We start from the raw sequence: 12688 nt of genomic DNA, 5'->3' as shown, positions 1-12688 counted from the left end.
ACACATATTTTGTTTGTATATGTGGGCAAACCCGAGGTTAAGATCATAATCATAATTACAGGGTGGTTTTAGAGTGTTATCGGAGGTGAATTGGACCGGTGATTAACTAATGAAATGACTCTAGTTGATGACAGATAATCACACTGTTTATCCTCTGTCCTTCTCAAATCGTTCAGTCAGTCATTTGACAGTGGCTGCTGGCATGGAGGGTATGAGTTGGAATTGGCTCTACAGGGCAAATAGAAATGATAGGCATATTGAGCTAAACCCATCTACCTTTCTGTTTTCCTACTGGTGTTGCAGGGGGCATTTGCATGTCAACCCTATTTTATTTGTTGATTGAGTCACTTTGATTGTGTCTCTTGACCTGCTGTTCTCTAGTATTGTATTCTCTCACTATGTCTAGACTGATATTCTGTACACAGAATCCTGGTAGAGAGGACAATGTCACTGCCCAGTCTCTGTTCTGCTACAGTTACCACTGATCCTGAACTTGATCTCTCTTTTTGACTGGGTTCTCTAACTCTGTTCCCTTATAAAACTCTGTGTCGAGTGCTCCATTGTTAAACTGTGTCCCCCCCCCCAGACAGTGCAGTCTAGACTAACTGTACTCTGTTGTTAAACTGTGTCATCCCCCCTCCAGATAGTGCAGACGAGAGGTGCTTCAGGTTCTCTGACTGTGTCAGCTGCACTGCCAACACCAACGGCTGCCAGTGGTGTGAAGACAAGAAGTGCATCTCTGCCTCCAGCAACTGCACTGTGGTGAGTCTGCCTACAGGGGGCAGTAGTGAGACAGCACAATCACAGCTGGGATCTTATTAGCTACATTTGTCAATTAATTACGCAGCATGAATAGTCAGGCAGCTTTAAGCTTGCCTTCTCTTGAGTCACTACTTAACTCTAGTTGTTGTAGTGTACTAAGTCGCTATTATCGCACCTGCTTGGCTAACTGTGTCAGTTAGCCTAATGCTTGCCCCTGCTGTCTCCTCTGTGTGTGTCTATAGCTGACCCTAGAGCTAGCGCAGCAGCATAGAGGTCCTCTGTCCCTGGCCCCTCCCCCGTCCATGCTCTCTGAACAACAGCTCTCTGTGTGGAAGCAAGGGGCCAAGAGTATGGGACACGTGGGTATTCCATACTATTGCAGGGGCTTTTCCTTTAATGCCAAACCATACTTTTCTGTTCTGCCAATGCACACATTTCAGATTTACATGACCCCAATACTATGAAGTAAATTCACCATAATAATAACTATGTTGATGTTTGTTGGTTGTACTCTTTCTTCGCAGTCTGTGAAGAACTTCATCAAATGCCATGTGAGAAATGAACATATCTGCAGTAAGCTGGTTAACTGTAAGAGCTGCTCCCTCAACCTCAACTGTCAATGGGAGCTCCAGCAACAGGAGTGCCATGCCATCCCTGGTGAGAACTTCCAAAAACTCAAAACAAGCAAGAACTCTGCTTGGCTGACTACCTGTTTGACAGCTACAAGCAAGTTTGAATGCTTGGAGAACTTATGCTAATGTTTGATTCATTATTAACACTCTTGTAGCGTTTCCCCAGGGAAAACATGTTTTTCCCCTGTCTCTGAAGTGGATTTATTGCTCTCATTTTTCAAAGCTCCAGAAGGAGTTCAAGACAAAAACACTCACAAACAAACACATACCCAGACACACACGCACGTCTACACACCTCCAAATACAGTACATCCACAAATTTACATTTTTGTCATTTAGCAGACGCTCTTATCCAGAGCGACTTACAGTTAGTGAGTGCATACATTCTTTTTATTTTTTCATACTGGCCCCCCGTGGGAATCAAACCCACAACCCTGGCGTTGCAAGCGCCATGCTCTACCAACTGAGCTACACAGGGCCCAAATACACTCTCCTCTCCTGCGTGGGGACGGGATGTAGGCCAATTATAATTGTTTACTTGATGATATGAAAATGGAGCCTCAGCTGATTCACAAATGAGAGCCCAGTAACTACAGTGCCTTCAGAAAGTATACACACCCCTTGACTTTTTCCACATTTTGTTGTGTTACAAGTTGGGATTAAAATTGATTTAATTGTAATTTTTTGTCAACGATCTACACAAAATACTCTAATGTCAAAGTGGAAGAAATATTATAATATTTGTTTAAAAAAAAAAAGGAGAAAAAAAAGGAAAGAAAACGATTATATCTTGATTACATATGTATTCAACCCCTTGAGTCAATACATGTTAGAATCACATTTGGCAGTGATTACAGCTCTGAGTCTTTCTGGGTAAGTCTCTAAGATCTTTGCACACCTGGATTGTACAATATTTGCACATTATTCTTTTAAAATGTTTTCAAGCTCTGTCAAGTTGGTTGTTTATTATTGCTAGACAGACATTTTCAATCTTGCCATAGATTTTCAAGCCGATTTAAGTCAAAACTGTAACTAGGTCACTCAGGAATGTTCAATGTCGTCTTGGTAAGCGACTTGGAAAGGTTATTGTCCTGCTGAATGGTGAATTTGTCTCCCAGTGTATATTGGAAAGCAGACATAACCAGGTTTTCTTCTACGGTTTTGCCTTTGCTTAGGTCTATTCGGTTTCTTTTTATTCTTAAAAACTCCCTAGTCCTTGCCGATGACAAGCATACCCATAACATGATGCAGCCAGCACAATGCTTGAAAATATGAAGAGTGGTAGTCAGTGATGTATTGTGTTGGATTTGCCCCAAACATAACGCTTTGTATTCAGGACATAAAGTTCATTTCTTTGCTACATTTTTTGCAGTTTTACTTTAGTGCCTTATTGCAAACAGGATGCATGGGGGGAAACTAACTCTAGATACCTCAAAATGACTAAAACCAAATCGAAACTGTGTAGAAATGATAATGGACCTATATTCATACAGCTTCTTGATTGTCCAGCTCGCTAATAATCACTGTGCACAGTCAATAGACCTATATTCATACAGCTTCTTGACTGTCCAGCTCGCTAATAATCACTAGACAGTCAGGGAGCATCGGAAATTTTAAAAACCATGGATCGAGGACTATTTCTTTCTTCCAATTTTGACGGCAAGGAAATATAACACATTTTCAGTGCGGCCCTCAAGACCGAATGTGGCTCCTGGGGCAAAATAAGTTTGACACCCCAGTTCTAAAGACTGTAACTCTAGCCATGTGTTTGTTAGTGTTCATGTCAGTACTGCTCTCTGGTTGGACATCTTTTCAACAGCCTTTTATGGTTGAAAAAAGGGTTTATTTCTTAGTCTGATGAAAATAATGTGATGGTGGTAACCATTATCCAACTATGATTGTAATCAGCGCAAGTCTCCAAAATAAGCAGAGACATTCCTGAGATGAAACCGGAGTTGTTTCTCCTTTAATCTCTGCAAATTGTTGCTTATTAACGAAGGTCTCGTCCCTCATCCATTTCTCCCACTGTTTGATGTGTCTGTCAGTCAGAGCACAACTGTATACTTGTGCTTGACAAACACATACTTGTGTATTCAATCAGGGTGGTCGATGCAAGCCTCTTTGAAGCATAATCCATCATTCTCAATCTACATCTCAACTGATTGACTGACTGTTCTTAAATTCACACCATGAGGTCAGGGCTGGTCCTAGCTTTTTGGAGGCCGTAAGTGAGATTTGGTTTGGTGGCCCTCCACCTCACGGTCAAAACATTTTAGTGGTCCCCCTCTTGATGGTGGAGAGAAAAAAACAATTCTACACATTTTGTCATGGGGTGTAGAGAAAATGTTGTGGTTTTAAAGCACATTTTCTGCAATTCTACTCATTTTTCCATTGGGCAAAGAGAAAAATATGTGCAGTTTTAAAGAGAATTTCCTGCAATTCTACACATTTTGCAATGAATTATGCCATGTTCATATGATATCTGAGTGAGAGTGACTAACACAATCAACGGGGGTCCCCTGAGAAAAACTGCTGATGCACTACCACATTTCTTGTTAGTTAGAATGTGTATTCTACTATTCTAACTCTCAACAGTAAGTTGAGACCCCGACTGAGTTCCTAAAAATAAAAACAATTATAAGATATTGGTCAATCAACTTTGCTTTTACATTAGTGATATACTAGCTTAATTAATGTGTGTGTAGTGAGATGTATATCAAATGTAGTTGAGATCCTTGAGGGGTATTGAGTCCTCCAGTTGTGTGAAGTCTGTGCACCATCCAATTGTGTGGCCCAACACAGTCAGAAGCCTGGGTCTAAATTACTGCTCTCTCCCTGTCTACAGCTCAGCTCTGTGGGGAAGGCTGGCACCACGTTGGGGAGGCTTGCCTCAGGATCAACTCCAGCAGGGAGAGCTATGACAACGCCCAGCACTACTGTAAGAACCTGGAAGGGAACATAGCCTCCCTCACCACCGCCAAGCAGGTGGACTTTGTACTGGACGAGTTGCAGAAGTACCAGCTACAAGAGAAGGTAAGGGAAACGCCTGTTTAAAATAGTGTGTTGTTTTAAACATAGTACTTTATCAAGGACTATCATGAGGAATGTACTTTTCCAAGTCGAAGGCCTGCGGAACGGCCATGACAGACCTCATGAAACTTACCCCATGATAATGTGAAACCGAACATGTTGAACACATGTTGAAGTCTTAGCTTATTTACTGATGAATCAGCCCACGTTATCCAATGTTTACATATCAATCTAAACTAGATTTCCCTGATCCCAACCAAACTTGTATTTGTTTTCTCAAGAGTCATACTCCCTGTTTATATCCCCACCACACATGTTGACTTTTCCAGTGATTGCGCTGTCAGGAGGATATGCAGGAGCAAATATTTGACTGGTGTTTGACTGGTGCTATTGATTAAAGAATAGAGCAAGAGGACCTCTTGCTATGATTTTTGGGGTGGAGTGTTTAAGCAGCTTCTGTCTGCTCTTTGAAGATTAACACTATTCTTAATAACAAAGCTCACCTTCGTTGTTTTAGGATGCAGAGGAAATAGTTTTCCCTCCTCTTTTCTGACAGTTATTTGGAAGGAGCTGATGCTCTCCATGGCCTGTAATAGGAATTTTGAATTAAAGTACATTTTAGCGTACTGCAACACATTTTTCAGGATTTGACTCACGGCAATCTCCTTCGATTACTCAAATGTTATGCCCTCATAAATTTTTACTGTGTGATAGATCATAGCCGGTGTTAACTGGCTAATTAACAATTTATTACAGGTAAAACTTTTGAGACATTATTGCCCATTTAAGAAATAACTCAAACTCACAGACATTTTTAAAAGTCAAAATAAATACCTTAGTTTAATGACTCTGGCCTGTCTTGGTTTTATGGGTTGGTGTTGGCTGTAAGTCTGAGGTCGGGAACTTTCACTGTAATTATAGCAATTTTCCCAACGGTTTGATTTAAGATTTCACATAAACATGGCACAAATCAAATATGTATGATTTATGTTGAGAAATTAATAACATGTTTTCATACTCTGACTGGCCCTCAACATACTATGGAGAATAGAGAGAATTCTTAGCTTAGATTTCAGGCTCTCCATCCTGAACCTTCCTCTCTCCCTTTTCTCTCTGTCTCTCATATTCTTCCTTCTTTCACCTTTCTCTTCCCCTCTTTCTCCATCCCTTTTCTTCTCCCTCTCTCTCCTACCTCTTTCTCTCCCCTCTCTGTCCTGTAGAAGTTAGCTCCGTGGGTGGGTCTAAGGAAGATCAACATCTCGTACTGGGGCTGGGAGGACATGTCTCCCTTCACCAACTCCTCCCTGCAGTGGCTGCCCGGGGAGCCCAGCGACTCAGGCTTCTGTGCCTACCTGGAGAAGGTAGAGGTGGCAGGGCTCAAGGCCAATCCCTGCACCGCCACCACTGATGGACTCATCTGTGAAAAACCAGTCGGTGAGAGAGGGACTGGGAGAAAGAGGGAGAGGGAGGGAAAAAGGGAGGGGAAAAGGGAGGGAGGGAAAGGGAAGGAGAGCTGAAGAAGAATGGAGGTGATGGTGATTGAATAATAGAGACTAAATAGAGACTAATTCTCAAAGGCACCTGTAACCCTTGTGAATTCCAAGAGGCCTCCCTTGAACATGTGTATGTAATTATTCGAAAGCTCAATCAGGCACTATTGAATTAGAGATCAGTTGGAGTGGAAAATAAAAGTTTACAACCAGAAAACCCTCTGGGCTGTCATCATCAGTGACAATGAGCAGAATTCTCTAGTCTAGTGAATTTAAAAGGGGACAGAGTGTTAGTGGAGAGATATTGTTTTAGGAAGAGCATCCTTATGACTGGAGAAGATCACAGCCTGGAGTGTTTGACAGTAGCTGACCTTCCTTCCCATCATGGCCCCTCAGTGACCGACCATCCCACTCACACAAACACATACACACACAAGGAAACAGAAAACACGAGCAGGCCCGCCTGACTCACTGTCTTATTCTGTCTGCGTTTAGCTCCACTGAACCATGCTTGGACACATTTAGGAGCCCAAAATAGCTGGGGAGCCCAAAAAAATGAGGCCTCAAATGTGCGGCTTTGGCCGCCGTACTTCCCATAGCTCGACTTTGCACTGACAGAGAGGGGAAATGGGTAACCAAAGACACCCTGTTGTTTCTTATTACTTTTCTGTTTCCTCCACCGCTGCGGGGCTGTCTCCCACTCCGATACAACCTGCCTGCCTAACTCAGATCAAATGATGGGGTCGGACTGAGGGAGGAAATGACTATTGTTTACCATCTGCTCTTGGGTTAAATTACTCATTTAATGTAATAAATGGTACATGAATGGTTATGTGTATACCTGCTGTAAAAACATTCTGTCCAAGGTAGAGATAAAATGTCTATGTTTTAGAGGCAGTGCAAATGTACATGAACTCCCACAGAATATTTTTAGCACTACTTTCAGGCTGTGCACTGGGCACAGACATTATTTAAATATGATCTTATTTTCTCCTTTCCACAGTGAGCCCCAACCAGAGTGCCCACCCGTGTAAGACGCCCTGCTCCCTGCGCACCATCTGTGCCAACTGCACCAGTAAGGCCATGGAGTGTATGTGGTGCAGCAGCACCCAGCGATGTGTGGACTCCAACGCATATGTAATCTCCTTCCCCTACGGACAGTGTCTGGAGTGGCAGACTGGAGACTGCGTCTGTGAGTATACAGGTCAAAATGTCCAGCTTCCACTGTGTGTATGTGTGTGTATCTTCAACACAACCTCCAAAGGAATACGGGCAAATAGATTATTGCAAACTGTCACTCGGTTCAAATACAACTGCTTGTCATCATACCACTACTATTGACACTAATGCAAGTGAAGTCAAGTGGTACAAGCACAATCAATGCCTCATGCATGACAGCATTGTTGACAATTTCGATACCCTTTGGAAACAAAACACGTTTTATAAGGAGGATGGGATCCACCCAAATCATTTGGGTTCCTGGATCCTTTCACAGCATTATAAGGCTGCATTGAGACAATGACTTATCAATGATCCAAGCCCAGCTACCATTGTGACGCTGAGTTGTCATAATGCTTTAGCAAATGTACATTATACCAGGGGCGTTGGTAGATACAATGTAAGTAACCTAATTTATGTCCCTCTAACTGCCCTGAATGCCTCTGCTGATCCTACAGCTATTGTATGCAGTAATCATGTGCCTATATACCAGATTTATAATGTTAGCACTGAGGCGGTGTGCCCTAGTAGGAAGTCCACTGTGTGAAGCTCACCCTGCACTAGCATATATAACATGAGCATATCTACTTCTGCTAAGCTTCCCAGTAAAGCAATGAAAACAAGTAAGCATCCCAGAACAAAAGTGCCCAAAATAGCCCACGTTAACATATGTAGCTTAAGAAACAAGGTTCATGAAATCAATAATTTGCTAGTAACAGATGACATTCATAGTCTGACTATCTCTGAAACTCACTTAGATAATACCTTTGATGATACAGTAGTAGGAATACAAGGTTATAACGTTTACAGAAAATACAGAAATGCCAATGGTGGAGGTGTTGCTGTTTATATTCAGAACCACATTCCTGTAAAGCTTAGAGAGGATCTTATGTTAAATACTGTTGACGTAATATGGCTACAGGTTCATCTGCCTCACCTAAAGCCCATTCTTGTGGGAAGCTGCTATAGACCACCAAGTGCTAACAATCAGTATTTGGATAACATGTGTGAAATGCTTGATAATGTATGTGATATCAACAGAGAGGTATATTTTCTGAGTGATTTAAATATTGACTGGCTTTCATAAAGCTGCCCACTCAAGAAAAAGCTTCAAACTGTAACCAGTGCATGCAACCTGGTTCAGGTTATCAGTCAACATTTACATTTTAGTCATTTAGCAGACATTCTTATCCAGAGCGACTTACAGTTAGTGAGCGCATACATTTTCATACTGGCCCCCTGTGGGAATCGAACCCACAACCCTGGCGTTGCAAGCGCCATGCTCTACCAACTGAGCTACACGGGGCCCAGTCAACTGACCAGGGTAGTTACAAACAGCACAGGAATTAAATAATCAACACGTATTGATCACAACTTTACTAATGCTGCAGAAATTAGCTCCATCGGATGTAGTGATCAAAAGATAGTAGCCATATCTAGGAAAACCAAAGTTCCAAAGGCTGGGCCTAATATAGTTTATAAGAGGTCATACAATAAGTTTTGTAGTGATTCCTATGTTGTTGATGTAAAGAATATTTGTTGGTCCGTGGTGTGTAATGAGGAGCAAACAGACGCTGCACTTGACACGTTTATGAAATTGCTTATTCCAGTTACTAATAAGCATGCACCCATTTAAGAAAATGACTGTAAAAGCTGTTAAATCCCAGTGGATTGATGAGGAATTGAAAAAGTGTATGGTTGAGAGGGATGAGGCAAAAGGAATGGCAAATAAGTCTGGCTGCACAACTGATTGCCAACGTATTGCAAATTGAGAAATCATGTGACTAAACTGAATAAAAAGAAGAAGAAACTACACTATGAAACAAAGATAAATGAATGATAGTAAAAAGCTTTGGAGCACCTTAAATTAATTATTTTTGGAAAAAAGGCAAACTCCGCTCCATCATTCATTGAATCAGATGGCTCATTCATCACAAAACCGACTGACATTGCCAACTACTTTAATGTTTTTTTCATTGGCAAGATTATAAAATTTAGGCATGACATGCCAGCAACAAACGCTGACACTACACATCCAAGTATATCTGACCAAATTATGAAAGACAAGCGTTGTGATTTAGAATTCCGTAAAGTGAGTGTGGAAGAGGTGAAAAAATTATTGCTGTCTATCAACAATGACAAGCCACCGGGGTCTGACAACTTGGATGGAAAATTACTGAGGATAATAGCGATGATATTACCAGTCCTATTTGCCATATTTTCAATTTATGCCTACTAGAAAGTGTGTGCCCCCAGGCCTGGAGGGAAGCAAAAGTAATTCCGCTACCTAAGAATAGTAAAGCCCTCAAATAGCCTACCAATCAGCCTGTTACCAACCCTTAGTAAACTTTTGGGAAAAATGGGGTTGACCAGATACAATGCTATTTTACAGTAAACAAATTGACAACATACTTTCAGCACGCTTATAGGGAAGGACATTCAACAAGCACAGCACTTACACAAATGGCTGATGATTGGCTGAGAGAAATTGATGATAAAAAGATTGTGGCGGCTGTTTTGTTAGACTTCAGTGCTGCTTTTGACATTATCGATCATAGTCTGCTGCTGGAAAAACGTATGTGTTAGGGCTTTACACCCCCTGCTATATTGTGGATAAAGAGTTACCTGTCTAACAGCACACAGACGGTGTTCTTTAATGGAAGCCTCTCCAACATAATCCAGGTAGAATTAGGAATTCCCCAGGGCAGCTGTCTAGGCCCCTTGCTTTTTTCAATCTTTACTAACGACATGCCACTGGCTTTGAGTAAAGCCAGTGTGTCTATGTATGCGGATGACTCAACACTATACACGTCAGCTACTACATCGACTGAAATGACTGCAACACTTAACAAAGAGCTGCAGTTAGTTTCAGAGTGGGTGGCAAGGAATAAAAGTTAGTCCTAAATATTTATAAACCTAAAATCATTGTATTTGGGACAAATCATTCACTAAACCCTAAATCTTGTAATAAATAATGTGGAAATTGAGCAAGTTGAGGTGACTAAACTGCTTGGAGTAACCCGGGATTGTAAACTGTCATGGTCAAAACATATTGATACAACAGTAGCTAAAATGGGGAGAAGTCTGTCCATAATAAAGCGCTGCTCTACCTTCTTAACAGCACTATCAACAAGGCATGTCCTATAGGCCCTAGTTTTCTCGCACTTGGACTACTGTTCAGTCGTGTGGTCAGGTACCACAAAAAGGGACTCAGAACAGGGCAGCACGGCTGGCCCTTGGATGTACACAGAGAGCTAACATGGCTCAAAGTGGATAGAGATTGACTTCATCACTACTTGTATTTATGAGAGGTATTGACATGTTGAATGCACTGAGCTGTCTGTTTGAAATACACCTATGCATACCCCACAAGATATGCCACAAGAGGTCTCTTCACAGTCCCCAAGTCCAGAACAGACTATGGGAGGTGCAGAGTACTACATAGAGCCATGACTACATGGAACTCTATTCCACATCAAGTAACTGATGCAAGCAGTAAAATTTTATTAAAAAAACAGATAAAAATACACCTTATGGAACAGCGGGGACTGTGAAGCAACACATACATAGGCACAGACACATGCATACACACACACGATAACATACGCACTATACACACATGTACACATGGATTTTGTATTGTAGATATGTGGTAGTGGTGGAGTAGGGGCGTGAGGGCACACAGTGTGTTGTGAAATCTGTGAATGTATTGTTATGTTTTTAAAATTGTCTTAATTTTGCTGGACCCTAGGAAGAGGCAGCAGCTAATGGGGATCCATAATAAAGACAAATACAAATACTCTGGTCAACAATAATGCTGTTTAGAGTAGAATTGATAGGTTGATGAATTGAATTGTTTATTTCAGTACCTTGCACACAGAACAAATTCTCTCTCTCTCCCTCCCTCTCTCTCTCTCTCTCTCTCTCTCTCTCTCTCTCTCTCTCTCTCTCTCTCTCTGTCTCTCTCTGTCTGTCTGTCTGTCTGTCTGTCTGTCTGTCTGTCTGTATGTCTGTCTGTGTCTCTCTCTCTCTTTCTCTCTCTCTCTCTCTCGCTCGCTCGCTCTCTCTCTCTCTGTCACTCTCACTCTGGCTCACTTTATGTTCAGCATAGTTAAAGCTCCTGTGTGTTAGTAGTGAATTCCTCAGGGTTAGTGTAGCTCAGTGAGATCATTCTGCTCTACAGTCAGTCAGGTGCTTCAACTTCCCTAGACCCTTATGTGTATGCCACCCTGGTCCCTGCCCTTGGGTACTATGGGAAAATCAATAAAGTATCCACTCGAAAAGTATATGCTCAGCTGTTAGTGTTTCCTTTGATCTAAAAGCCCTCTGTTAAAGGTCTCAGATGTTCAATTGGTTCTGTGATTTGTACCTTCTCTTGATATATAGATTATGTTGTGTCCGATAATCCCCAGACTTTGCTGCGAGATAGGAACACATAAACAGGATATGTGTTTTACGCAATGGTTCTTTTGAAACTCATGTCAAGCAGAGGTTGGTACCAACAATAACGCTTTGTGAGTTTCTGTTCTTATAGTCAGATGCAAGGAGTAACAGGCGGTGTGCCATCTATGGACTTCCTCTGTTTCACAACTTTTCGTCATGTGAACAATTAAACAAATAGGGAAAGAGCTTTCACCACATTTTGTCATGGTCACATCATTTGCCTGAATTCCCCCTCATTATACCACAGCAGCGACAGTATTCACAGTGTTGTTTTACATAATGGTATGCACAATTAGGCCACTTTCTCTCGGTGCCATTTCACCAGTGGATTCTGAAGTCATTACGATTCAGCTACTAAATGATGGTCAGTGTGCTTGTGGAGTATTCATATTATGGCCTGACATTTCTGATTACACTAAACATTCTATACAAACATCTATCGGTTCTGAGATTTGGGGAATGTAATTAGGTAAATTGTACTATTGTTTTTATTGTCCTCCAGAGTAATGCAACTCACGGAAGCCTGACAATATGGATCCAATCAAAATGTAAATGAGATATTGCAGCGTCGCTGTGCATGCTAAGCCCATATCAGGCTTTTTGCTTCAGAACTTTGAGATAAAGAAATATACTGTTACAGCAAAACACAGTGCGGCATTGTGCTAATGTGTTTTTGTCTTCAACATGTTAATTTAAAGAAATGTCATAGTTCGCTTTAGGATTGTTTTATCAAGTTTAGCAGGTTTTTGTAGGAAGAGAACAAATATACAAAAAGTAATTATTATTCAACTCCATCCGTGTGGTTCACTTCCACCATCCTGTTCACTTCAGCTGAAAATCCTTGCCAAGGTTTTCCCTTCAAGTTTGCCATTTCTCCATCCACAGTGTCTTTCCATATCTTTTTAGGTAAGTGGTTACTTGTGTTTTGGTTTTGAGGGGATATTGGGAGAAACAGGAAGCAAGATTTAGTTTTTGGCGTACTAGCCAGTAGCCACAGGATGTATTTATCTTTAAAGACCCGGGGGAGGTCAGCGACTCCAATCTGGCTGTGCTCCTGAAAGAATGTCCCCCAAAACACAATGTGATTCTACTGCTGCTCCTGGAAATGGTCTT

The 12688-nt window shown here is 41.6% G+C and overlaps 1 protein-coding gene across 1 annotated transcript in view; it reads left to right on the top strand.

The window, feature by feature from the left end:
- LOC121571651 (attractin-like protein 1) overlaps nt 1-12688 on the top strand; it is a 351689-nt gene that overhangs the window by 100199 nt on the left and 238802 nt on the right. Inside the window, exons 13-18 of the mRNA XM_041883244.1 lie at nt 644-762; nt 1005-1121; nt 1287-1419; nt 4240-4427; nt 5645-5858; nt 6918-7106. Coding sequence (XP_041739178.1) covers nt 644-762; nt 1005-1121; nt 1287-1419; nt 4240-4427; nt 5645-5858; nt 6918-7106 — 960 coding nt within the window. The remainder of the gene's footprint in view (nt 1-643; nt 763-1004; nt 1122-1286; nt 1420-4239; nt 4428-5644; nt 5859-6917; nt 7107-12688) is intronic.

Source organism: Coregonus clupeaformis, chromosome 1 (assembly GCF_020615455.1).
Source record: "Coregonus clupeaformis isolate EN_2021a chromosome 1, ASM2061545v1, whole genome shotgun sequence".
NCBI classification, from domain to species: Eukaryota; Metazoa; Chordata; class Actinopteri; order Salmoniformes; family Salmonidae; genus Coregonus; species Coregonus clupeaformis.
Note: the sequence above shows the minus strand (reverse complement) of the source record. Positions and strands in the feature narration are given on the sequence as shown.